Source organism: Caloenas nicobarica, unplaced genomic scaffold, assembly GCF_036013445.1.
Source record: "Caloenas nicobarica isolate bCalNic1 unplaced genomic scaffold, bCalNic1.hap1 Scaffold_596, whole genome shotgun sequence".
Classification (NCBI taxonomy): Eukaryota; Metazoa; Chordata; class Aves; order Columbiformes; family Columbidae; genus Caloenas; species Caloenas nicobarica.
The window spans coordinates 32584-57371 of NW_027017585.1; the positions used below are offsets into that span (position 1 = coordinate 32584).

General features: G+C 62.3%; 2 protein-coding genes across 2 annotated transcripts; one reads left to right on the plus strand and one right to left on the minus strand.

Moving 5' to 3' along the window:
• Nucleotides 1-1100: 1100 nt before the first annotated feature.
• On the minus strand, nucleotides 1101-4548 carry ZBTB3 (zinc finger and BTB domain containing 3). The gene is made up of 2 exons (XM_065658121.1): nucleotides 4511-4548; nucleotides 1101-2379 (listed from the first exon to the last, which is right to left on the minus strand). Exon 2 carries the CDS (start codon nucleotides 2360-2362, stop codon nucleotides 1178-1180), a length of 1185 nt encoding a protein of 394 aa, XP_065514193.1. The 5' UTR covers nucleotides 2363-2379; nucleotides 4511-4548; the 3' UTR covers nucleotides 1101-1177.
• A 513-nt stretch (nucleotides 4549-5061) lies between these two features.
• Nucleotides 5062-23977, plus strand: GANAB (glucosidase II alpha subunit). Its single transcript, XM_065658120.1, has 25 exons — nucleotides 5062-5123; nucleotides 5239-5343; nucleotides 7100-7208; nucleotides 7296-7423; nucleotides 7933-8118; nucleotides 9583-9648; nucleotides 9897-9981; nucleotides 10112-10184; nucleotides 10260-10356; nucleotides 11699-11879; nucleotides 11957-12110; nucleotides 15027-15262; nucleotides 18592-18718; nucleotides 18792-18871; nucleotides 20267-20410; nucleotides 20503-20599; nucleotides 20692-20797; nucleotides 20900-21142; nucleotides 22352-22416; nucleotides 22516-22592; nucleotides 22739-22813; nucleotides 22909-23022; nucleotides 23115-23227; nucleotides 23317-23417; nucleotides 23521-23977. The coding sequence occupies exons 1-25, from the start codon at nucleotides 5110-5112 to the stop codon at nucleotides 23622-23624; spliced, it is 2880 nt and encodes a 959-aa protein (XP_065514192.1). The 5' UTR covers nucleotides 5062-5109; the 3' UTR covers nucleotides 23625-23977.
• The last annotated feature ends 811 nt before the right edge of the window (nucleotides 23978-24788 follow it).

Here is a 24788-nt window from a genome sequence, read left to right on the forward strand (position 1 = left end):
GATGGGACTGGGAGGGAACTGGGGGCACTGGGATGGGACTGGGATGGGACTGGGATGGACTGGGGGCACTGGGATGGGACTGGGATGGACTGGGAGGGACTGGGGTGGGACGGGGAGGGACTGGGATGGGACTGGGAGGGAACTGGGGGCACTGGGATGGGACTGGGATGGGACTGGGATGGACTGGGGGCACTGGGATGGGACTGGGATGAGACTGGGGTGGGACTGGGATGGGACTGGGATGGACTGGGAGCGACTGGGATGGACTGGGAGGGACTGGGGTGGGACTGGGGTGGGACTGGGACACACTGGGATGGGACTGGGAGGGACTGGGACAGACTGGGATGGGACTGGGAGGGACTGGGACAGACTGGGATGGGACTGGGACAGACTGGGAGCGACTGGGACGCACTGGGATGGGACTGGGAGGGACTGAAATGGGACTGGGAGGCACTGAGTGGAAGACTGGAAGGGACTGGGACAGACTGGGATGGGACTGGGAGGGACTGGGAGGGACTGGGATGGGACTGGGACGGACTGGGAGGGACCGGGGTGGGACTGGGATGGGACTGGGAGGCACTGGGACAGACTGGAAGCCACTGAGTGGAAGACTGGAAGGGACTGGGACGGACTGGGAGGCACTGGGACAGACTGGGATGGGACTGGGACAGACTGGGATGGGACTGGGACAGGGCCGGGATGAACTGGGACAGGCTGGGAGGGAGTGGGGTGGAACCAGCTGGTGGGACTGGGGGCTGCCAGGGCCGGGACTGCGGGGAAGGGGCGTTGAACTGGGTTGAACTGGGTTGAACTGGGCTGGACTGGGTTGGACTGGGTTGGACTGGGTTGAACTGGGTTGAACTGGGTTGAACTGGGCTGGACTGGGTTGAACTGGGTTGAACTGGGCTGGACTGGGCGCTCAAGCCTCCTCCGCCAGGGGGCGCTGCAGCGACGGCGCCGCCGCTCGGCCATTGGTCCCCGCGCCAGCCAATGGCGGCGCGCCGCGTGGGCGTGGCCTCCAGGCCCCGCCCCATCCTCAGGCCCCGCCCACCGCCCGGGTCCAGCCGCGCTTTATTCCGTCACGTGACCGCCGTACACCCGCTCCGGCCACGCCCCCCCCCCCCCCCCAACCCACACCGGCTCCCCCGGGTCCCAAAGCCCGCCCGCCCCGTTCCCATCAGGGCGGGTTGTCGCAGTCCCGGTCGTGGTCGCCGCCGCCCCGGGCCGGGTGTCCGTGGCTGTGAGCCTTGCGGATGTGCCGGTACAGGTCCCCGGACTGCGTGTAGCTGCGCAGGCAGTGGCGGCACTCGTACGGGCGCTCCCGCGTGTGCACGGTGGCGTGGCGGCGCAGCGTGTAGGAGCAGGAGAACGTTTTCCCGCACGTCGGGCACGTCGGGGCCTCCTCGGCGAACAAACCGAACGCCCCGCGACCCTCGAGCGGCGTCAGGAACAACGGCTCCCGCAGCGCCGGCAGCCCGAACGGCAGCGGTTCCCCCGGCGCGGGTTGCGGCGCGGGGAACGGGCCGGCGGGGCGGCGGGTGCCGAGCTCGGGCTCTTCGTCCGAGATGACGATGGCCTCCACCTTGACGGCGGCGGGGAGCGGCGCCCCGGGGCCGGCGGGCGGCCAGAGCGCCCCCGGAGCGGGCAGCTCCCCACCGGGGAAAGCGGCGGATTGGGGGGCAGCGGGCTCCGTGGAGCTGCTGGGGAGCGGGAGCTCCGAGGGGGCTCCGCGGGGCCACTCGCCCTCCACGCCGGGCTGGGTGGTGTCGGCCACGTCCCCCCGCGGCAGCGGCGGCGGCTCGGCGGGGAGCGCGCCCGGCTCCTCCGTGCCCCCCAAGTGTGGGGCCGGGCCCGGCGGCGCCAGGATGGGTCCGGTGGGGCTGGGCGGGCGCTGCTGGGGGGCGGCGGGGGGCGGCGGGGGGCTGCCGGCGGCGTCCCGCTCCTCTTCTTCCTCCTCCTCCTCCTCCTCCTCCCGCTTGGTGCTGTCGGCCTCGGCCGGCGCCCGCGCCTGCAGCTTCTTCTTGCACAGCTTGACCACGTCGTTCATGTGCAGGTAACTGGCGGCCGCCAGCACGTCCTCCAGCGGCGTGGCCGCCAGCGCCAGCCGCCCCTCGTACATGAACTCCAGCAGCAGCCCGAAGGCCGGCGGCGTCACGATCTCGCTGTTGAGCCGCACCAGGTCGCCCTTGTCCAGCCGCTCGGCGTAGCACATGTGGAAGAAGGCGCTGCAGGCGGCCAGCACGGCGCGGTGCGCGGGGAACGGGGTGCTGCCCACCAGCACGGTGCAGTCGCACAGGAAGCCCTGGGCCCGCTGCTCCCGCAGGCCGCGCAGCAGCTGCCGGCTGTGCTCCGGGAACTCCATGGCGGCGGCGCCGGGACCTGCGGGACGCGGCGCTCACGAGGCCGCGGGGGCCGGGGGGAGCCCCGGGGGGGCCCGGTGGAGCCCAGACGGCCCTATCGGACCCGGGGGGCCTGGCCCGGTTCCGCCACCCCTGTCCCGGATCCGCTCCCCTTGGTCCCGGTTCCGCTGCCCCTGGTCCCGGTTCCGCTCCCCTGTCCCGGTTCCGCTCCCCTGTCCCGGTTCCGCTCCCCTGTCCCGGTTCCGCTCCCCTGTCCCGGTTCCGCTCCCCAGTCCCGGATCCGCTCCCCCTGTCCCGGTTCCGCTCCCCTGTCCCGGTTCCGCTCCCCTGTCCCGGTTCCGCTCCCCTGTCCCGGATCCGCTCCCCCTGGTCCCGGTTCCGCTCCCCTGTCCCGGATCCGCTGCCCCGGTCCCGGTTCCGCTCCCCTGTCCCGGTTCTGCTCCCCATCCCGGCTCCATCCCCTCTCATCCCGGTTCCGCTCCCTCTGTCCTGATTCCATCCCCCCCATCCCGGTTCTGTTTCCCCTGTCCCGGTTCCGTCCTCCCTCTCCCGGGTCCCCCATCCCGGCTCCATCCTCCCCTATCCCTGTCCTGGTTCCCCCGTCCCGGCTCCGTCCCCCCCCGTCCCAGTTCCCCCGTTACCGGTTCTCCCCCCTATCCCGGTTCCGTTCCCCCCGTCCCAGTTCCATCCTCCCCCGTCCCGGTTCCCCCGTCCCAGCTCAGTTCTCCCCTATCCCGGTTCCCCCGGTTTCCCCAGTTCCCTGGCTCCGTTCCCCCATCCCGGTTCCCCCGGTTCCCCCGTCCCGTCCCGGTTCCCCCGTCCCGGTCCCGGTTCCCCCGCCCCGGTTCCCCCGTCCCGTCCCGGTTCCCCCGTCCCGGTTCCCCCATCCCGCCCCGGTTCCCCCATCCCGTCCCGGTTCCCCCGGTTCCCCCGCCCCGGTTCCCCCGTCCCGCCCCGGTTCCCCCGTCCCGTCCCGGTTCCCCCGTCCCGGTCCCGGTTCCCCCGCCCCGGTTCCCCCATCCCGCCCCGGTTCCCCCATCCCGTCCCGGTTCCCCCGGTTCCCCCGCCCCGGTTCCCCCGTCCCGTCCCGGTTCCCCCGTCCCGGTTCCCCCATCCCGCCCCGGTTCCCCCATCCCGTCCCGGTTCCCCCGGTTCCCCCGCCCCGGTTCCCCCGTCCCGCCCCGGTTCCCCCGTCCCGTCCCGGTTCCCCCGTCCCGGTCCCGGTTCCCCCGCCCCGGTTCCCCCATCCCGCCCCGGTTCCCCCATCCCGTCCCGGTTCCCCCATCCCGTCCCGGTTCCCCCGGTTCCCCCGCCCCGGTTCCCCCGTCCCGCCCCGGTTCCCCCGGTTCCCCCGTCCCGCCCCGGTTCCCCCATCCCGTCCCGGTTCCCCCGGTTCCCCCGCCCCGGTTCCCCCGTCCCGTCCCGGTTCCCCCGCCCCATCCCGGTTCCCCCGGTTCCCCCGCCCCGGTTCCCCCGTCCCGTCCCGGTTCCCCCGCCCCGGTTCCCCCATCCCGGTCCCGGTTCCCCCGGTTCCCCCGTCCCGCCCCGGTTCCCCCGCCCCGGTTCCCCCGCCCCGGTTCCCCCGTCCCGCCCCGGTTCCCCCATCCCGGTCCCGGTTCCCCCGGTTCCCCCGTCCCGCCCCGGTTCCCCCGCCCCGGTTCCCCCGCCCCGGTTCCCCCGTCCCGCCCTGGTTCCCCCATCCCGTCCCGGTTCCCCCGGTTCCCCCGCCCCGGTTCCCCCGCCCCGTCCCGGTTCCCCCGGTTCCCCCGCCCCGGTTCCCCCGTCCCGTCCCGGTTCCCCCGGTTCCCCCGCCCCGGTTCCCCCATCCCGGTCCCGGTTCCCCCGGTTCCCCCGTCCCGCCCCGGTTCCCCCGCCCCGGTTCCCCCGCCCCGGTTCCCCCGTCCCGGTTCCCCCGTCCCGCCCCGGTTCCCCCGCCCCGGTTCCCCCGTCCCGCCCCGGTTCCCCCATCCCGGTCCCGGTTCCCCCGGTTCCCCCGTCCCGTCCCGGTTCCCCCATCCCGGTCCCGGTTCCCCCGGTTTCCCCGTCCCGTCCCGGTTCCCCCGCCCCGTCCCGGTTCCCCCGGTTCCCCCGGTTCCCCCGCCCCGGTTCCCCCGTCCCGCCCCGGTGCCCCCGGCTCCGTCCCCACTCACCACAAAGCAGCGGCCTAGCTGACGCCCCGCCCCTCCGCGCTGATTGCCAGCCAATCCCATTGGCCGGATGGCCCGTCGCTCAACGGGGTGGGGGGGGCCTGCGAGGCAGCGGCGCCTGGTGATTGGTCAGCGCCCCCTGCCACTCGCGGCGGGTGGCTGCTGATTGGCGCCGGCTGCCGCCCGAACCCGGAAGAGGCGGGGCGCCCTTGCGAGGGCCGTGGTTGCCATGACTGCGGGGGGGGTGGGGCGTTGCCGGGGGAGCCCTCAGCGGGATCTTCTGATTGGCCTCCCCGATGTGTCACTCAGCTTTTCCGCGTTTTCATTGGTCCCCTGTTCCCGCTTACGCCGTGCGTCCCCGTCTCCTCCCCAACTGGCGCTCTGATTGGCGCACGCTCCCGCCTCTCACCCCGCTCTGGCCAATGACGAGGCAGAGGAGGGGCGGGGCTGCGGTCTCCCCGGCAACCAGGTGGGGAGGGGCGGTGCCTCCTCCGGGAAGGGGCGTGGCCAAGGGGGCGCTCGGGGGGGCGGGGCTTCCCGCAGCCAATAGGACGCGGCGGCGTGGGGCCAGGGGCGGGGTGAAAGGTCAGTCTGGAGCCAAGATGGCGTCGGGGAGGTGAGGTGGTGCGGCGGCTCCGGGAACAACGGGGCCTAACGGGGCCTAACGGGGCCTAACGGGGCCCCCGGGGCTTCCTCGCGGTGACCCCGCTGTGCCCCGTTCCCCCCCGCAGGCGGCGGCCGGTGCTGCTGCTGCTCTGGGCGGCGCTTTGCGTGGGGCCCGGCCTGGCCGTGGACCGGAGCAACTTCAAGACGTGCGAGCAGAGCGGGTTCTGCAGGTGGGGGCACCGGGCGGGGGCGGGTTGGGGGGTGTTTCGGAGCCGCTCCTGGGGGGTGAAGGTCGGTTTTTGGGGGGTGTTTGTGGGGAGGGTCGTGGGAGGTGTTTTAGGTTGGTTTTTGGGGGTGTTTGGGGGCCAGTTTTGGGGGGTTGCGGGGCTGGTTTTGGGGGGTGTTTGGGTGCCAGTTTTTGGGGGTTGCAGGTCTGGTTTTGGGGGTGTTTGGGGGCTGGTTTTGGGGGGTTGCAGGTCTGGTTTTGGGGGCCGGTTTTGGGGGGTTGCAGGTCAGTTTTTTGGGGTGTTTGGGGGCCGGTTTTGGGGGGTTGCAGGTCAGAGTTTTGGGGGCGTTTGGGGGCTGGTTTTGGGGGGTTGCGGGTCAGTTTTTTGGGGTGTTTGGGGGCCGGTTTTAGGGGTTTTTGGGGGATGTTTGGGCAATGGTTTTGGGGGAAGTTTGGGGGGTTGGAGATCGATTTTGGGAAGTGTTTGAGGGCCGGTTTTGGGTGGTTGGAGGTCGGTTTTTGGGGGTGTGTGGAGGTTGATTTTAGGGGTTTTGGGGGCCAATTTGGGGGGATTGCAGGTCGGTTTGGGGGGGCCGGAGCTTGGTTTTCGGGGGTATTCGGGGAGTCGGAAGTTGCTTTTGGGGAGTGCGTGGGGGGTTGGAGGCTGGTTTTGGGGAGTGTCTGGGGTGTCATTTTAGGGGGTTTTGGGGGGTGTTTGGGGGCTGGTTTGGGGGGTTTGGAGGTTGGTTTTGGGGGGTGTTTGGGGGCCAGTTTTGGGGGGTTGCAGGTCAGTTTTTGGGGGTGTTTGGGGGCCGGTTTTGGGGGGTTGCAGGATGGTTTTGAGGGGTTGTAGGTCAGTTTTTGGGGGTGTTTGGGGCCCAGGTTTTGGGGGGTTGCAGGTCGGTTTTTGGGGGTGTTTGGGGGCCGGTTTTGGGGGGTTGCAGGTCTGGTTTTGGGGGTGTTTGGGGGCTGGTTTTGGGGGTTGCAGGTCTGGTTTATGGGGGTGTTTGGGGGCTGGTTTTGGGGGGTTGCAGGTCGGTTTTTGGGGATGTTTGGGGGCTGGTTTTTGGGGGTTGCAGGTCTGGTTTATGGGGGTGTTTGGGGGCTGGTTTTGGGGGGTTGCAGGTCGGTTTTTGGGGATGTTTGGGGGCCGGTTTTGGGGGGTTGCAGGTCTGGTTTATGGGGGTGTTTGGGGGCTGGTTTTGGGGGGTTGCAGGTCGGTTTTTAGGGATGTTTGGGGGCCGGTTTTTGGGGGTTGGGGGTCTGGTTTTAGGGGTGTTTGGGGGCCGGTTTTGGGGGGTTGCAGGTCTGGTTTTGGGGGTTGCAGGTCTGGTTTATGGGGGTGTTTGGGGGCCGGTTTTGGGGGGTTGCAGGTCGGTTTTTAGGGATGTTTGGGGGCCGGTTTTTGGGGGTTGCGGGTCTGGTTTTAGGGGTGTTTGGGGGCCGGTTTTGGGGGGTTGCAGGTCTGGTTTTAGGGGTGTTTGGGTGGTGGTTTTGGGGGGCTGCAGGTCTGGTTTTGGGGGGTTGCAGATTGGTTTTTTTGGGGTGTTTGGGGGCTGGTTTTTGGGGGTTGCGGGTCTGGTTTTGGGGGTGTTTGGGGGCTGGTTTTGGGGGTTGCAGGTCTGGTTTTTTAGGGGTGTTTGGGTGCCGGTTTTGGGGGGTTGCAGGTCAGTTTTTGGGGGTGTTTGGGGTCGGTTTTGGGGGGTTGCAAGTCTGTTTTTGGGTCGCGCGGGGTCCATTCCCGCCCCCTCGCCCCCCAGGCGGCAGCGCGCTCTGCAGCCGGGCCGCTCTCCGTACCGGGCGCTGCTGGAGTCGCTGCAGCTCGGGCCCGACGCCGCCCGGCTCCAGCTCGTCAACGAAGCCACCAAGGTCCGTCCGGGGACACGGGGAGGGACACGGCGGGGACGGCACCGTCTCCTGACCCCCCCCCCCACCCCGCCCCGGCCTGTCCCGCAGGTCCCGCTGCTGCTGGAGCTGCGGGGGCTGCGAGGAAACGTCACCCGCATCCGCATCACGGAGCTGAACCCGCCGCGGCCGCGCTTCGAGGTGCCCGACGTGCTGCTGGGGGACGCGCCGGCCGAGCGGTGAGTTACGCTCATGGTAGATAACTCCGTTTCGGACTCTTTTGGCGTTGCTACGCTTATATTTTCAAGTTTTGACACGTGATTATTGCATTTAACGTTGCTGGGTTTTCAAGCTGCGAAAGCTGGGCGTACGCGGAACGGTTTGAACGTGTGGTCGAATAAACGCGTTCGTGGAACTTGGTAAATTTTTTGTCGCTTTTAAAGGCGGTTGTGATTAAAATCGCACCCTCTGTATTAGCGTTTCTCGTAGAAAATAACACGGGTGTGGTTTCGTGGTTTGTAAGAGGTGGAACGGGGTGTTCAGTGCTAAAGTTTTCGTCTGCCGGGGATTAGGTGTAAATTACGAGTTTAGCTCAAAGGTTCCCTTAAACTTGGGCCGTTCGGGGTCGGGATTTACTGCATCGACTGGTCTTAAACTCCGCGATAAGGTGGGCGAGCAGATAGGCGGTTTGCTTTGCGGGGGGACGCGTGCGCGTGCGTGAAATTTAAACCCCCCCGGTTTGTGGCAGGCTGGAGGTGTCGGGGCGCGACGAGGGGAGCCTGGAGCTGGCGCTGGGCCCCGGCGGGACGCACCGGCTGCTGGTGACGGGGAAGCCGTTCCGCATGGACCTGCTGCGCGGCCGCGAGCTGCTCTGCAGCGTCAACGCCCGCGGGCTCCTCGTCTTCGAGCACCAGCGGCAGCGGCGCCAGCAGCCGTGAGTGGGGAGGGGGGTGGAACCGGCTTCCCGACGCCCGCGGACGGCACCGAGAAAGCTTTTGGGGCATCCGCACCCCCCGAAAAGGCACTGAGAAAGTTTTCGGGGCACCTACACCTTCCAAAAACCACTGAGAAACCCTTTAGGGCACCTACACCCCCCCCAAAAGGCACCCAGAGTCTGTTAGGGCACCTACACCCCCCCAAAAGGCACCCAGCGTCCGTTAGGGCACCTACACCCCCCCAAAAGGCACCCAGAGTCCGTTAGGGCACCTACACCCTCCAAAAACCAATGAGAAACCTTTTGGCGCACCTACACCCCCCAAAAGGTGCCCAGAACCCCTTTAGGGCACCTACACCCCCGAAAGCCACCCAGAGTCCCTTAGGACACCTACACCCCCCCAAAAGGCGCCCAGAACTCGTTTAGGGCACCCACACCCCCCAAAAGGCGCCCAGAACTCGTTTAGGGCACCTACACCCCCCCAAAAGGCGCCCAGAACTCGTTTAGGGCACCTACACCCCCCCAAAAGGCGCCCAGAACCCGTTTAGGGCACCTACACCCCCCAAAAACGCACCCAGAACCCCTTTAGGGCACCTACACCCCCCCAAAAGGCGCCCAGAACCCCTTTAGGGCACCTACACCCCCCCCAAAAGGCGCCCAGAACCCGTTTAGGGCACCTACACCCCCCCAAAAACGCACCCAGAACCCCTTGAGAGCACCTACACCCCTTAAAAGGCGTCCAGAACCACTTTGGGGCACCAACACCCTCCTAAAAAGCACTGGGAAACCTTTTGGGGCACCAACACCCCCCCCAAAAGCACCGAGAAACCTTTTGGGGCACGTACGCCCCCCAAAAAGCACCGAGAAACGTTTCGGGGTACCAACACCCCCCAAAAGGCGCGTAGAACCCCTGGGGGCACCTACACCCCCTAGAAGTCACCGAGAATCCCCTGGGGCACCAAGACCCCCCAAAAGGGCCCCAGAACTCCCTTGGGACACCGAACCCCCCCTAAAAGGCACCAAGAAACCCCTTGGGGCACTGAGACCCCCCCAAAAAGGCACCGAGGCCCCCCCAAAAAGGCACCTAGAACCCCCTGGGGGCACCAAACACCCTCCCGGGGCACCCAGAACCCCCCCCCCCCCCCCGCCCAGGACACACAAATTCTCCCCCCCAAGCACCCAGAGCACCCCAAACAGCCCCCCCAGGGCTCCCCAAGCCCCCCCCCCGGGATTTCGGGGTGTCCGTCTGTCCCTGCTGAGCATAAAACCCGGTGGGGGGGGGGACACACAAACACACACGCGGCGGCGCCGAGGGTGGGAAGCGGCGTGGGGGGGTGGGATCCAGGGCGCGTCCGTCTGTCCGTCCGGCGCGGCCCGGCGCTGACTCTCGCTGTGTTTCTTGTTTCTTGGCTGCGTTTTCCCCCCCCCCCCAAAACCGCGGGGCCCGCGACCCCCCCCCCCCAGTTTAACGGATAAACTTACTGGCTGGGTCGGGCGCGCGTGGGATAAGATCTCGGCCCTTTTCCATAGGTAAATGTGCCAGTTTTGCCCCCCCCGCCCCCGGCCCCCACAGGGAGCCCCGGCTGCCCCCGCCCCCCCCCAAAACAGCTGCCCCCCCCCCCCCCGCCCCCTATCCCAGCAAACTGGGGGGGGCGGTTTGACCCCGAGCGGGGTGTCCTGTGTCCGTGTGTCCTCCCCCCTGTATGTGGCTCCTCCCCGGGGCTCCCGACACCCCCAACCCCGCCCCCCCCAACACCCCAATAACCACCCCCCCCCAGGGACCCCCCCCAGGACGCCCCCACCGAGGAGGGGGCGGCCGCCGAGGACGGAGCTGCCGACACGACGGGGGACACGGATGAGAAGGTTTAACGAGGACAGGGGGGCTGCAGGGAGGCGGGGACCCCCCTTTTATTTTGAGGAGCTCCCCTTTTATTTTGGGGAGCCCCCCCGATGCTTTTTGCCCCCCGCCCCGATGATGTTTCCTGCCCCGCAGCCCCCCGAGAACGAGGAGGAACCGGGCGCCTGGGAGGAGACGTTCAAGACGCACACGGATTCCAAACCCTACGGTGGGTTTTGGGGGGGTCCGGGGGGGGCTGTGGGGATGGGGGGGGCCCCGTCTCACCCCCCCCTGCTCCCCGCAGGACCCACCTCGGTGGGGTTGGATTTTTCCCTCCCCGGCTTCGAGCACGTTTATGGCATTCCCGAACACGCCGAGAACCTCCGGCTGCACAGCACCGAGTGAGTCCCCAAAATCCCCAGTATCCCCCCCCCCAAAATCAATGTCATCCCCCCCCAAATCATCACTATGGGGGGCAGTACAGGATGCTCACTGGCACGGGGGTGGGATCCCTCCCATGGCCCCAAAAGGTCTCTGCTATCCCCCCTAAAAATCCCTGTTATCCCCGCCAAATTCCTCGCTATCCCCCCCAAAAATTCTCCTTATCCCCCCCAAAAATCAACATTATCCCCCCCCCCCCCCCCAAATCACCGCTATGGGGGGCAGTACGGGATGCTCACTGGTATGGGACAGGGGACATGGGGTGGCATCCCCCCCAAAATCCCCGTTATCCCCCCTAAATCAATCTATCTTTTCCCCCAAAAACCCCCGTTACCCGCCCCCCCCCAGGCACCCCCTGACCCCCCATTTTTCCCGGGGGGGGGCCCGTACCGCCTGTACAACCCGGACGTGTTCCAGCACCAGCTGCACCCCCAAACCTGATCCCCATTATCTCCCCAAGGACCAACCTGAACGTTATCCCCCTTAAATCCCCATTATCCCCCCCAAATCACCTTTTTTGCCCCCAAATCGCCGTCGGCCGCCCCCTGACCCCCGTTTTTGGCAGGGGGGGGGCCGTACCACCTGTATAACCTGGACGTGTTCCAGCACCAGCTGCACCCCCAAACCTGATCCCCATTATCTCCCCAAGGACCAACCTGAACGTTATCCCCCTTAAATCCCCGTTATCCCCCCCAAATCGCCTTTTTTGCCCCCAAATCCCCGTCGGCCGCCCCCTGACCCCCGTTTTTGGCAGGGGGGGGACCCGTACCGCCTGTACAACCCGGACATGTTCCAGCACCAGCTGCACCCCCAAACCTGATCCCCATTATCTCCCCAAGGACCACCCTGAACGTTATCCCCCTTAAATCCCCATTATCCCCCCCAAATCGTCTTTTTTGCCCCCAAATCCCCGTCGGCCGCCCCCTGACCCCCCATTTTTCCCGGGGGGGGCCCGTACCGCTTGTACAACCTGGACGGGTTCCAGCACCAGCTGCACCCCCAAACCTGATCCCCATTATCTCCCCAAGGACCAACCTGAACGTTATCCCCCTTAAATCCCCGTTATCCTCCCCAAATCGCCTTTTTTGCCCCCAAATCCCCGTCGGCCGCCCCCTGACCCCCATTTTTCCCGGGGGGGGGCCCGTACCGCCTGTACAACCCAGACGTGTTCCAGCACCAGCTGCACCCCCAAACCTGATCCCCATTATCTCCCCAAGGACCACCCTGAACGTTATCCCCCCCAAATCGCCTTTTTCGCCCCCAAATCCCCGTCGGCCGCCCCCTGACCCCCATTTTTGGCAGGGGGGGGGACCCGTACCGCCTGTACAACCTGGACGTGTTCCAGTACGAGCTGCACACCCCCATGGCGCTCTACGGCTCCGTCCCGCTGCTCTGGGCCCACGGCCCCCCCGGCTCGCTCGGCATCTTCTGGCTCAACGCGGCCGAGACCTGGGTGGACATCAGCTCCAACACGGCCGGCAAGGTGCGGGGGGCCCCGGGGGGGGCGCCCGGCGCGGGGGGGGCGGTTTTAGGGGGGCGCTGACCCCTCCCCGCCCGCAGACGCTGTTGGGGAAGCTGCTGGATTACATGCAGGGGGGGGGCGAGACGCCGCAGACCGACGTGCGCTGGATGTCGGAGAGCGGGGTGCTGGACGCCTTCCTGCTGCTCGGCCCCGCGCCCCACGACGTGGCGCGGCAGTACGGGATGCTCACCGGTACGGGGTGGGGGGCACGGGCTGGGGACCCCCCCCAAAATCCCCCTAAAATCCCCCTTATCCCCCCCAAAATCCAGTATCCCCCCCCAAAATCAATGTTGTCCCTCCCAAATCACCGTTATGGGGGGCAGTATGGGATGCTCACCAGTACGGGATGGGGGGCACAGGCTGGGGACCCCCCCAAAATCCCCCTTATTCCTCCCCAAAATCCAGTATCCCCCCCCCAAAACCCAGCATCCCCCCCAAAATCAATATTGTCCCCCCCAAATCACCGCTATGGGGGGCAGTATGGGATGCTCACCAGTACGGGATGGGGGGCACAGGCTGGGGACCCCCCGAAAATTCCCCCTTATCCCCCCCCAAAATCCAGTATCCCCCCCCAAAACCCAGCATCCCCCCCAAAATCCAGTATCCCCCCCAAAATCAATGTTGTCCCCCCCAAATCACCGCTATGGGGGGCAGTACGGGATGCTCATTGGTATGGGACGGGGGGCACGGGCTGGGGACCCCCCCAAAAATCCCCCCAAAATCCAGTATCCCCCCTAAAATCAATGTTGTCCCCCCCAAATCACCGCTATGGGGGGCATGGGCTGGGAACCCCCCCAAAATCCTCCTAAAATTCCCCTTATCCCCCCAAAAATCAATGTTGTCCCCCCCAAATCACCACTATGGGGGGCAGTACGGGATGCTCACCAGTACGGGACGGGGGGCACGGGCTGGGGACCCCCCCAGAAATCCCCATTATCCCCCCCACAATCCACATTATCCCCTCAAAAATCCCCGCTTCCCCCCCTAAAACTGCAGTTATCCCTCCCCAAATTGCCATTATTTCCCCCAAATCGTAGTTTAGTCCCTGCAAAGTCACAGCTGTACCCCCCAAATCACTGTTATCCCCCCAAATTACCATTGTCCCCCCCAAACTCTCTGGTTTTGCCCCCCCCAAAGTCACTATTTCCACCCAAACTCACTGTTTTCACCCCCAAAATCCCCATTTCCCCCCACAAACCTCCAATTTTCCCCACTCTAAGTCACTATTGTCGCCCCCCCAAAGTCACTATTTTCACCCCCCCCAAACTCACTGTTTTCCCCCCAAAGTCACTATTTCCCCCCCAAACTCACCATTTTCGCCCCCCCCAAAGTCACTATTTTCTTCCCCCCGAAGTCACTATTCCCCCCCCGATCTCGCTATTTTTGTCCCCCCAAAGTCACTATTTTCATTCCCCTGAACTCACCGTTTTCCCCCCAAACTCACTATTTTCTTCCCCCGAAGTCACTATTCCCCCCCCAAACTCGCTATTTTCGTCCCCCCCAAACTCGCTATTTTCGTCCCCCCGAACTCACTATTTCTGTCCCCCCAAAGTCGCTGTTTTCGCCCCCCCAAACTCACCGTTTTCCCCCAAAGTCACTATTTCCGTCCCCCCAAAGTCACTATTTTCATCCCCCAGAACTCACTATTTTCGTCCCCCCAAACTCAAAGTTTTCCCCCCCAAACTCACTGTTTCTGCCCCCCCAAAGTCACTATTTTCTTCCCCCTAAAGTCACTATTTCCCCCCAACGTCACTATTTTCTTCCCCCCAAAGTCACTATTTTCCCCCTGAACTCGCTATTTTCGTCCCCCCAAAGTCACCATTTCCCTCCCCCCAAATTCACTATTTCCCCCCTAAAGTCACTATTTTCTTCCCCCCAATCTCGCTATTTCCGTCCCCCCAAAGTCGCTATTTCCCCCCAAACTCACTATTTCCTTCCCCCCAAATTCACTATTTCCCCCCCAAACTCACTATTTTCTTCCCCCCAAAGTCACTGTTTCTGCCCCCCCAAAGTCACTATTTTCTTCCCCCTAAAGTCACTATTTCCCCCCAAAGTCACTATTTTCATCCCCCCAAAGTCACTATTTTCATCCCCCAGAACTCAAAGTTTTCCCCCCTGAACTCGCTATTTCCGTCCCCCCAAAGTCACTATTTTCTTCCCCCCAATCTCGCTATTTCCGTCTCCCCAAAGTCGCTATTTCCCCCCAAAGTCACTATTTTCATCCCCCCAAAGTCACTATTTTCATCCCCCAGAACTCAAAGTTTTCCCCCCGAACTCGCTATTTCCGTCCCCCCAAAGTCGCTATTTCCGCCCCCCCAAAGTCACTATTTCCCCCCCTCAAAGTCACTATTTCCCCCCAATCTTGCTATTTTCTTCCCCCCAATCTCGCTATTTTCATCCCTCCAAACTCACTATTTCCTTCCCCCCAAAGTCACTATTTCCTTCCCCCAAACTCACTATTTCCCCCCCCCAAACTCACTATTTTCTTCCCCCCAAACTCACTATTTTCTGCCCCCCCCAGTCACTATTTTCTTCCCCCTAAAGTCACTATTTCCCCCCCCAACATCACTGTTTCCCCCCAATCTCGCTATTTTCGTCCCCCCAAAGTCACTATTTCCTTCCCCCCAAATTCACTATTTCCCCCCCAAAGTCGCCCTTTCCGCCCCCCCAAAGTCACTATTTCCGTCCCCCCAAACTCACTGTTTCTGCCCCCCCAAAGTCACTATTTTCTTCCCCCTAAAGTCACTATTTTCATCCCCCAAAACTCAAAGTTTTCCCCCCCGAACTCGCTATTTCCGTCCCCCCAAACTCACTATTTCCGTCCCCCCAAAGTCACTATTTCCTTCCCCCCAAATTCACTATTTCCCCCCCAAAGTCACTATTTTCCCCCCAATCTCGCTATTTTCTTCCCCCCAAAGTCACTATTTTCTTCCCCCTAAAGTCACTATTTCCCCCCCCAACGTCACTATTTCCCCCCAATCTCGCTATTTCCGTCCCCCCAAAGTCGCTCTTTTCTTCCCCCCAAAGTCGCCCTTTCCCCCCCCGCAAAGTCGCTCTTTTCTTCCCCCCGCCCTCACCGCTCTCCCCCGGCGCCCGCGCCCCCCGCAGGCACGCAGGCGCTGCCCCCGCTCTTCGCCCTGGGCTACCACCAGAGCCGCTGGAACTACCAGGACGAGGAGGACGTGGCGGCGGTGGAGCGCGGCTTCGACGCGGCCGCGCTGCCGCTGGACGTGCTGTGGCTGGACATCGAGCACGCCGACGGCAAGCGCTACTTCACCTGGGACCCGGCTCGCTTCCCCCGGCCCCGCGACATGCTGCGCCGCCTCGCCGCCAAGAAACGCAAGGTCTCGCTTCCCCCCCCTGCCCCTTCCTCGGCACAGAACCGCTTAGATAGGCGATGGGGTCTTAGATAGGCGATGGGGTCTTAGGCAGGCGATGGGGTCTTAGGTAGGCGATGGGGTCTTAGATAGGCGATGGGGTCTTAGATAGGCGATGGGGTCTTAGATAGGCGATGGGGTCGCGTGGCGCTTTACCCGCAGGTAACCGCGTGTGTTGACGATGTGGTCGTCAAGGGGTTGATTGCACGGCGACAATAATTAAGCCCATCAATACAACGGGTTGTTGTCCAGCTTTGATTGCTGATCGACAATAATTAACCCCATCAATACAACAGGTTGTTGTCCAGGGTTGATTGCTGATCGATAATAATTAACCCCATCAATACAACGGGTTGTTGTCCAGGGTTGATTGCTGATCGATAATAATTAACCCCATCAATACAACAGGTTCTTGTCCAGGTTCGATTGCTGGTCAACAATAATTAACCCCATTAATACAACGGGTTGTTGTCCAGGTTTCATTGCACAGTGACAATAATTAACCCCATCAATACAACAGGTTGTTGTCCAGGTTGATTGCAGGGTGACAATAATTAACCCCATCAATACAACGGGTTGTTGTCCAGGGTTGATTGCTGATCAACAATAATTAACCCCATCAATACAACAGGTTGTTGTCCAGGGTTGATTGCTGATCGATACTAATTAACCCCATCAATACAACAGGTCGTTGTCCAGGGTTGATTGCAGGGCGACCATAATTAAGCCCATCAATACAACGGGTTGTTGTCCAGGGTTGATTGCAGGGCGACAGTAATTAACCCCCCAGCTCCACACTAAGGTCATAGGAGGACTTGCAAGTTGGAAAAAGTTAAAAGCGTTTATCAGCAGATCACATCATCAATACAACGGGTTGTTGTCCAGCTTTGATTGCTGATCGATAATAATTAACCCCATCAATACAACAGGTTCTTGTCCAGGTTTGATTGCTGGTTGATAATAATTAACCCCATCAATACAACGGGTTGTTGTCCAGGGTTGATTGCAGGGCGACAATAATTAACCCCATCAATACAACGGGTGGTTGTCCAGGGTTGATTGCAGGGTGACAATAATTAACCCCATCAATACAACGGGTTGTTGTCCAGGTTTCATTGCACGGCGACAATAATTAACCCCATCAATACAACGGGTTGTTGTCCAGGGTTGATTGCTGATCGATAATAATTAACCCCATCAATACAACGGGTTCTTGTCCAGGTTTGATTGCTGGTCAACAATAATTAACCCCATCAATACAACGGGTTGTTGTCCAGCTTTGATTGCTGATCGATACTAATTAACCCCATCAATAGAACAGGTGGTTGTCCAGGGTTGATTGCTGATCGATACTAATTAACCCCATCAATACAACAGGTGGTTGTCCAGGTTTGATTGCAGGGCGACAATAATTAACCCCATCAATACAACAGGTGGTTGTCCAGGGTTGATTGCAGGGCGACAATAATTAACCCCATCAATACAACGGGTTGTTGTCCAGGGTTGATTGCAGGGCGACCATAATTAACCCCCCAGCTCCACACTAAGGTCATAGGAGGACTTGCAAGTTGGAAAAAGTTAAAAGCGTTTATCAGCAGATCACATCATCAATACAACGGGTTGTTGTCCAGGGTTGATTGCTAGTTGACAATAATTAACCCCATCAATACAACGGGTTGTTGTCCAGGGTTGATTGCTGGGCAACGATAATTAACCCCATCAATACAACAGGTCGTTGTCCAGGGTTGATTGCTGATCGATAATAATTAACCCCATCAATAGAACGGGTTGTTGTCCAGGGTTGATTGCTGAGCGACAATAATTAACCCCATCAATACGACAGGTTCTTGTCCAGGGTTGATTGCTGATCGATAATAATTAACCCCATCAATACAACGGGTTCTTGTCCAGGTTTGATTGCTGATCGATAATAATTAACCCCATCAATACAACGGGTTCTTGTCCAGGTTCGATTGCTGGTCAACAATAATTAACCCCATCAATACAACAGGTTGTTGTCCAGGGTTGATTGCTGATCGACAATAATTAACCCCATCAATAGAACGGGTTGTTGTCCAGGTTTGATTGCACGGCGACAATAATTAACCCCATCAATACAACAGGTTCTTGTCCAGGTTTGATTGCTGGTCGATAATAATTAACCCCATCAATACAACGGGTTGTTGTCCAGGTTTGATTGCTGGTCGATACTAATTAACCCCATCAATACAACGGGTTGTTGTCCAGGGTTGATTGCTGATCGATAATGATTAACCCCATCAATACAACGGGTTGTTGTCCAGGGTTGATTGCTGATGGACAATAATTAACCCCATCAATACAACAGGTTCTTGTCCAGGGTTGATTGCTGGTCGACGATAATTAACCCCATCAATACAACGGGTTGTTGTCCAGGGTTGATTGCTGATCGATAATAATTAACCCCATCAATACAACGGGTTCTTGTCCAGGGTTGATTGCTAGTCAACGATAATTAACCCCCCAGCTCCACACTAAGGAAAAGCGATCGGAGCACTTGCAAGTCGGAAAAAACTAAGGTTTTACTCATGCGAGTAATATAGAAAAGAAAGTAACAAATAACTGATGATGATAGTTATAATTGTCCAGTTTCTTGCATCTATTAATTAGTGGACGCTCTTGCGTTGCTTATATTCATATATTTATTACGCATTACGGTTTTTGAAAATTTCGGCGTACAGTGTATCTGTACTAAGAAATAATTGATGGTGATAGTTATAATTGTCCAGTTTTTTGCATCTATTAATTAGTGGACGCTCTTGCGTTGCTTATATTCATATATTTATTACATATGCATTACGGTTTTTGAAAATTTCGGCGTACAGTGTATCTGTACTAAGAAATAACTGATGATAATAGTTATAATTGTCCAGTTTCTTGCATCTATTAATTAGGGGACGCTCTTGTGTTGCTTATATTCATATAGTTATTATGCATGCAAATTTCGAAAGTCTCAACGTACAATGCATCTATACTAAAATAATTGATGGTGGTAGTTACGATTTCTTAGTTTCTTCCTTACAACCCATCTATTAATTACCGGCTAAATACAAACTAAGCGCTCTGCTTCTACGCAACGCGTTGCTTCACCTTCTCCCTCCCTCTCGTCGCGCAGAAGGGTCTAAAACTTGGGAGGGATCCCCCGGTTTTGCGGGTTGACGCCGGGTCTCGCGTCAGTCGGCCGCGTGAATTTGGCAGCGCGGGGTGGCGGGGCGTCCCCGGGTGACCGCTGTGTGTGTCCCCCCCACTCCCCGCAGATGGTGAGCATCGTGGACCCCCACATCAAGGTGGACCCCGGGTACCGCGTCCACGCCGAGCTGAGCGCCCGCGGCTTCTACGTCAAGACCAAGGACGGCGGTGACTACGAGGGGTGGTGTTGGCCGGGTGAGTTTGGGGTGGTTTTTTTTTTTTTGGGGGGGGTTTTTTGGGGGGTTTTTGACCCCCGCGCTATGCCCAGGCTCGGCCGCGTACCCCGACTTCACCAACCCCGAGATGCGCGCGTGGTGGGCGTCCATGTTCGCCTATGACCAGTACGAGGTGAGGAGACCCCCCCCTCCCCGGGTCGCTGTCACCCCCCCCCAGGTCACTGTCACCCCCCGGGTTGCTGTCACCCCCCTGTTGCTCCCAAACCACCATCGTCCCCTCTCGCTCCTGTTCCCCCTTATTGTTCCTGGGACCCCCCCTACTGGGTGAATGGCCCCCCCCAGGTCGCTGTCACCCCCCCCCGGGTCGCTGTCACCCCCCCCCGGGTTGCTGTCACCCCCCCAGGTCGCTGTCACCCCCCTGTTGCTCCCAAACCACCATCGTCCCCTCTCGCTCCTGTTCCCCCCTCATTGCTCCTGGGACCCCCGCACTGGGTACATGGCCCCCCCCCAGGTCGCTGTCACCCCCCCCCCAGGTCGCTGTCACCCCCCGCCCAGGTCGCTGTCACCCCCCTGTTGCTCCCAAACCACCATCGTCCCTTCTCATTCCTGTCCCCTCCCTATTGCTCATGGGACCCCCCACTAGTTGAATGGCCCCCCCCGGTCGCTGTCACCCCCCCCCAGGTCGCTGTCACCCCCCCCCGGGTTGCTGTCACCCCCCTGTTGCTCCCAAACCACCATCGTCCCCTCTTGCTCCTGTTCCCCCCTCATTGCTCCTGGGACCCCCCCACTGGGTACATGCCCCCCCCCACATCACTGTCAGGCCCCCCAGGTCGCTGTCACCCCCCCCCAGGTCGCTGTCACCCCCCTATTGCTCCCAAACCACCATCGTCCCTTCTCACTCCTGTCCCCTCCCTATTGCTCATGGGACCCCCCACTAGTTGAATGGCCCCCCCAGGTCACTGTCACCCCCCCCCAGGTCACTGTGGCCCCCCCAGGTCACCATCACCCCCCCAGGTCGCTGTCACCCCCCCAAATCCTTGTCACCCCCCTATTGCTCCCAAACCACCATTTTTCCCTCTCACTCCTGTCCCCTCCCCATTGCTCATGGGACCCCCCCCACTAGTTGAATGCCCTCCCCCCCATCAATATGAGGCCCCCCAGCAGGCGTGTGCCTCCCCCAGGTCGCTGTCACCCCCCCCCCAGGTCGCTGTCACCCCCCCAGGGCACTGTCACCCCCCTGTTGCTCCCAAACCACCATCGTCCCTTCTCACTCCTGTCCCCTCCCTATTGCTCATGGGACCCCCCACTAGTTGAATGGCCCCCCCAGGTCACTGTCACCCCCCCCCGGGCACTGTCACCCCCCCCCAGGTCACTGTGGCCCCCCCAGGTCACTGTGGCCCCCCCAGGTCGCCATCACCCCCCCCAGGTCGCTGTCACCCCCCCCAAATCCTTGTCACCCCCCTATTGCTCCCAAACCACCATGGTCCCCTCTCCTGTCCCCACCTCACCCCCCTGCCCCAAATCTCCCCCCCCCAATTTGCCCCCCACCCCCGTGTCCCCCCCCCAGGGCTCCACCGAGACCCTGTTCACCTGGAACGACATGAACGAGCCCTCGGTGTTCAGCGGCCCCGAGGTGACGATGCACAAGGACGCGCGGCACCACGGCGGCTGGGAGCACCGCGACCTGCACAACCTCTACGGGCTCTACGTGGTGAGGACCCCCCCCCCCTCCCCAGAACCGCCCCCCCAACCCCAAACACCCAGTTTTCACTTTTTTTCCGCCCCCCACCCCGTTTTTGGCAGCAAATGGCGACGGCCGAGGGGCAGATCCAGCGCTCGGGCGGACGGCACCGGCCCTTCGTGCTGAGCCGCGCGTTCTTCGCCGGCTCCCAGCGCTATGGTGAGGGGTGGGGGGGCTCATTTCGGTGACCCCCCCCCCCCGCTCCCCCCAATCTATCGGCGCCCCCCACCCTCACCTCCCACCCCCCCCAGGCGCGGTGTGGACGGGCGACAACACGGCCGAGTGGGGGCACCTCAAGATCTCCATCCCCATGTGCCTGAGCTTCGGGCTGGCCGCGCTCTCCTTCTGCGGCGGTGAGCGGCGTTTCGGGCCGGGGGGGGCAGGATTTAACGGGGTTTTTTTGGGGTGTCCGGGGGGGTCCCTGAGCCCCCTGTCGTCCCCCGTCCCCCCTCCCCGCAGCCGACGTGGGGGGTTTTTCAAGAACCCGGACGCGGAGCTGCTGGTGCGGTGGTACCAGGCGGGCGCGTTCCAGCCGTTCTTCCGCGCCCACGCGCACCTGGACACGGCGCGGCGGGAGCCCTGGCTGTTCGGCGAGGAGAACGCCGCCCTGATCCGCGCCGCCGTGCGCCGGCGCTACGCGCTGCTGCCCTTCTGGTACACGGCGTTCTACCGCAGCCACCGCCACGGGCTGCCCGTCATGAGGTGAGCGGGACGGGGGCCCCCCCCCCAGCCCCGAGACCCCCGAAAGGGTCCCTGTGGCTCTGCCTCCCTCTCGCCACCGCCTCTGCCCTTTAAATCCCCCCATAAACCTCCCCAAATCCCCTAAATACCCCCTAAATACCTCCCTAAATACCCCCTAAATACCCCCCAAATCCCCCTAAATACCCCCCGAAAACCTCCCCAAATCCCCCTAAATACCCCCCAAATACCTCCCCAAATCCCGCTAAATACCCCCTAAATATCCCCCTAAGTACCTCCCCAAATCCCCCTAAGTACCCCCCTAAATACCCCCCAAAACCTCCCCAAGAACCCCTTAAATCCCCCCATAAACCTCCCCAAATCCCCCCAAATACCCCCCAAATACCTCCCCAAATCCCCTTAAATACCTCCCTAAATACCCCCTAAATACCCCCCGAAAACCTCCCCAAATCCCCCTAAATACCCCAAATACCTCCCCAAATCCCCCTAAATACCCCTAAATATCCCCTAAATACCTCCCCAAATCCCCCTAAGTACCTCTCCAAATCCCCCTAAGTACCCCCCTAAATACCCCCCAAAACCTCCCCAAGAACCCCTTAAATCCCCCCCAAAAACCTCCCCAAATCTCCCTAAATACCTCCCTAAATACCCCCCAAATACCCCCTAAATACCCCCCAAAACCTCCCCAAGAACCCCTTAAATCCCCCCAAAAACCTCCCCAAATCCCCCTAAATACCCCCCAAATACCTCCCCAAATCCCCCTAAATACCCCCAAATACCTCCCCAAATCCCGCTAAATACCCCCTAAATATCCCCCTAAGTACCCCCTAAATACCCCCAAAACCTCCCCAAGAACCCCTTAAATCCCCCCAAATCCCCCTAAATACCCCCTAAATACCTCCCTAAATACCCCCCAAAACCTCCCCAAATCCCCCTAAATACCCCCCAAAACCTCCCCAAGAACCCCTTAAATCCCCCCCAAAAACCTCCCCAAATCCCCCTAAATACTCCCCAAAACCTCCCCAAGAACCCCTTAAATCCCCCCCCAGAACCCCTTATAAATCCCCTCAAAACCCCTTAAATCCCCCCAAAAACCTTTTAAACCTCACCTTAAATCCCCCCCAAAACCCCTTAAATCCCCCCCCAAAAAACCCTCAAATCGCCCCCCAAATTGCTGTCCCCCCCCACCTTGACACCCCCTTTGTCCCCCAGACCCCTCTGGATGGAGTTCCCTGAGGACTCGGCCACTTTCGCCATCGACGACCAGTATATGATCGGTGAGGTTTTGGGGGGGCTTGGGACCCCCGATAACCCCGCGTGCCCCCCGATAACCCCGCGTGCCCCCCGATAACCCCGCGTGCCCCCCGATTCCGCAGACAGGGCGCTGCTGGTGCACCCGGTGACGGAGCAGGGCGCCCGCGGCGTACAGGTCTACCTGCCCGGGAAGGGCGAGGTGAGGGGCTTTCAGGTTATTTTGGGGGGGTCTGCAGGCTTTTTGGGGGCGGGAGGGGTCATGGGGGTGCAGCCAACCCCCCAAATCTTTGTCCCCCCCCCCCAAATCTCTTTGTCCCCCCCCCAATCTCTTTGTCCCCCCCCCAGGTCTGGTACGACACCGACTCCCACCAGCAGCACCCGGCGCCGCAGACGCTCTACGTGCCGGTGACCATGAGCAGCGTGGGTGACACGGGGGTTTGGGGGGGTTTGGGGGGGGGGGGCCAGACCCCCCCCCCCCTGTGTGTACCCCTCACCGCCCCCCCCCTCCCCTCCAGGTGCCGGTTTTCCAGCGGGGGGGGACGGTGGTGCCGCGGCAGGAGCGGCCGCGGCGCTCCACCGAGTGCATGCAGGGGGATCCCTACACCCTCCACGTGGCCCTGAGCCCCCAGGTGAGTCTGTGACCCCCCCCCGCACCCCGGGACCCCTCAAACCCCCCCCACCCTGGGACACCCCCCCCCAAACCCCCCCGACCCCCCCCCAGGGCACGGCCGAGGGCGATTTGTTCCTGGACGACGGCGAGAGCTTCGCCTACCACACCGACTCGCGTTACCTGCACCGCCGCTTCTCCTTCGCCAACAACACGCTGACCGCCAGGTGCCCCCCCGGGACCCCCCCAAAACCCCTCAGGGGACCCCCCCAAAACCCCCTCCCACCCCCCTGACCCCCCATTTTTCCCCCCGCAGCTCCGCCGACCCCCGCGGCTCCTTCCCCAGCCCTGCCTGGCTGGAGCGCGTGGTGATCCTGGGGGCGCCCAAACCGGCCGCCGTCGTCCTGCGACCCGCGGGTGAGTCGGGGGGGGGGTCCCGATGTGGCGGGGGGGATTATTATTTTGGGGTGTTTCCCCCCCCCCCTTCACAGAACCCCTATTTTCCGCCCCCCCCCCCCAGGCGGCCCCGAGACCCCCCTGCATTTCCAGCACGAGGGTCCCGTCCTCACGCTGCGCAAGCCGGGGGTCCCGATCGGCGCCGATTGGGAGATCGTCCTGCGATAATGGCGGGGGGGGGGGGGCTCCTCCTGCCCCCCCCACCCCGGGGAACCCCCCCCAAAACCCCCCATGCGGGGGTGGGGAGCTCCCGCCGCCCCCCCCCCACCTTGGCTGCTGGGACGGGGGTTTGGCCCCCGGATGGTTTGGGGGGGGCTGGGGACCAAGGCTCTGTGTGCCCCCCCCCGCCCCCCCTTTTCTCCCCCAACCTGAGGGGGGGGGTCAGCTGGGGTTTGGGGAGCCCCCCCCCCCCCCCCCCATTTTCCCCTTATTCCCTCCCTGGGGCACTTGGGGTCTGGGGGGGGTGGGGAGGGGCAGATCCAGGCCCCCATCCCGCGGAGTTTTGATAAAAGACAAATAAAATCAGGAGAAAAACGGTTGGTTTGGTTTATTTTGGGGGGGGGGGGGGGGGGGGCAGTTGGGGCAGCCCGGAACCATCCGGCTGGGGCGTCGCTTCCGGCTAGACTCCGGAAGTTGACGGGCGGAGCGTTAATAGCGGCGGACCGGAAGTTCCGGCCTGGCGGCTCCGAAGCGGCTCCAAAGCGGCTCCGAATCCGCTCCGAAGCGGCTCCGAAGCGGCCGCGGGGGTCCCGACCAGGCCCCCGGCCCGACCCGCCCGGCGGAGGCTCCGAAGCGGCTCCGGCCGCGGCCCGACCAGAGCCCGGCCCGTCGCGGTGAGGCCCGGGCCCGGTCGCCATGGCAACAGCGCCACGTCCGCGCCGCTTCGGGGGGAACTGGGATGTACTGGGAGAACTGGGAGGTGCTGGGAGGTGCTGGGGGAACTGGGAGGTGCTGGGAGATGCTGGGAGGTACTGGGAGGTGCTGGGGGAACTGGGAGGTGCTGGGAGGTGCTGGGAGATACTGGGAGGTGCTGGGAGGTACTGGGAGGTGCTGGGGGAACTGGGAGGTACTGGGAGGTGCTGGGGGAACTGGGAGGTGCTGGAGGTGCTGGGAGGTGCTGGGAGATACTGGGAGGTGCTGGGAGGTGCTGGGGGAACTGGGAGATACTGGGGGAACTGGGAGGTGCTGGGGGAACTGGGAGATACTGGGAGGTGCTGGGAGATACTGGGAGGTGCTGGGGGAACTGGGAGGTGCTGGGAGATGCTGGGGGAACTGGGAATGGTGGGGGGGGGCACTGGGGGCGTTTTGGGCATTGGGGGCATTGGGGGAACT

Excerpts from the sequence above, each read along its gene's own strand:
- GANAB (XM_065658120.1), top strand. Across the intron at positions 12,111-15,026 it reads GCAGTACGGGATGCTCACCG|GCACGCAGGCGCTGCCCCCG; the intron begins GTACGGGGTGGG and ends CGCCCCCCGCAG. Across the intron at positions 23,023-23,114 it reads ACGTGGCCCTGAGCCCCCAG|GGCACGGCCGAGGGCGATTT; the intron begins GTGAGTCTGTGA and ends ACCCCCCCCCAG.
- ZBTB3 (XM_065658121.1), bottom strand. The coding sequence starts at position 2,362 with ATGGAGTTCCCGGAGCACAGCCGGCAGCTGCTGCGCGGCCTGCGGGAG.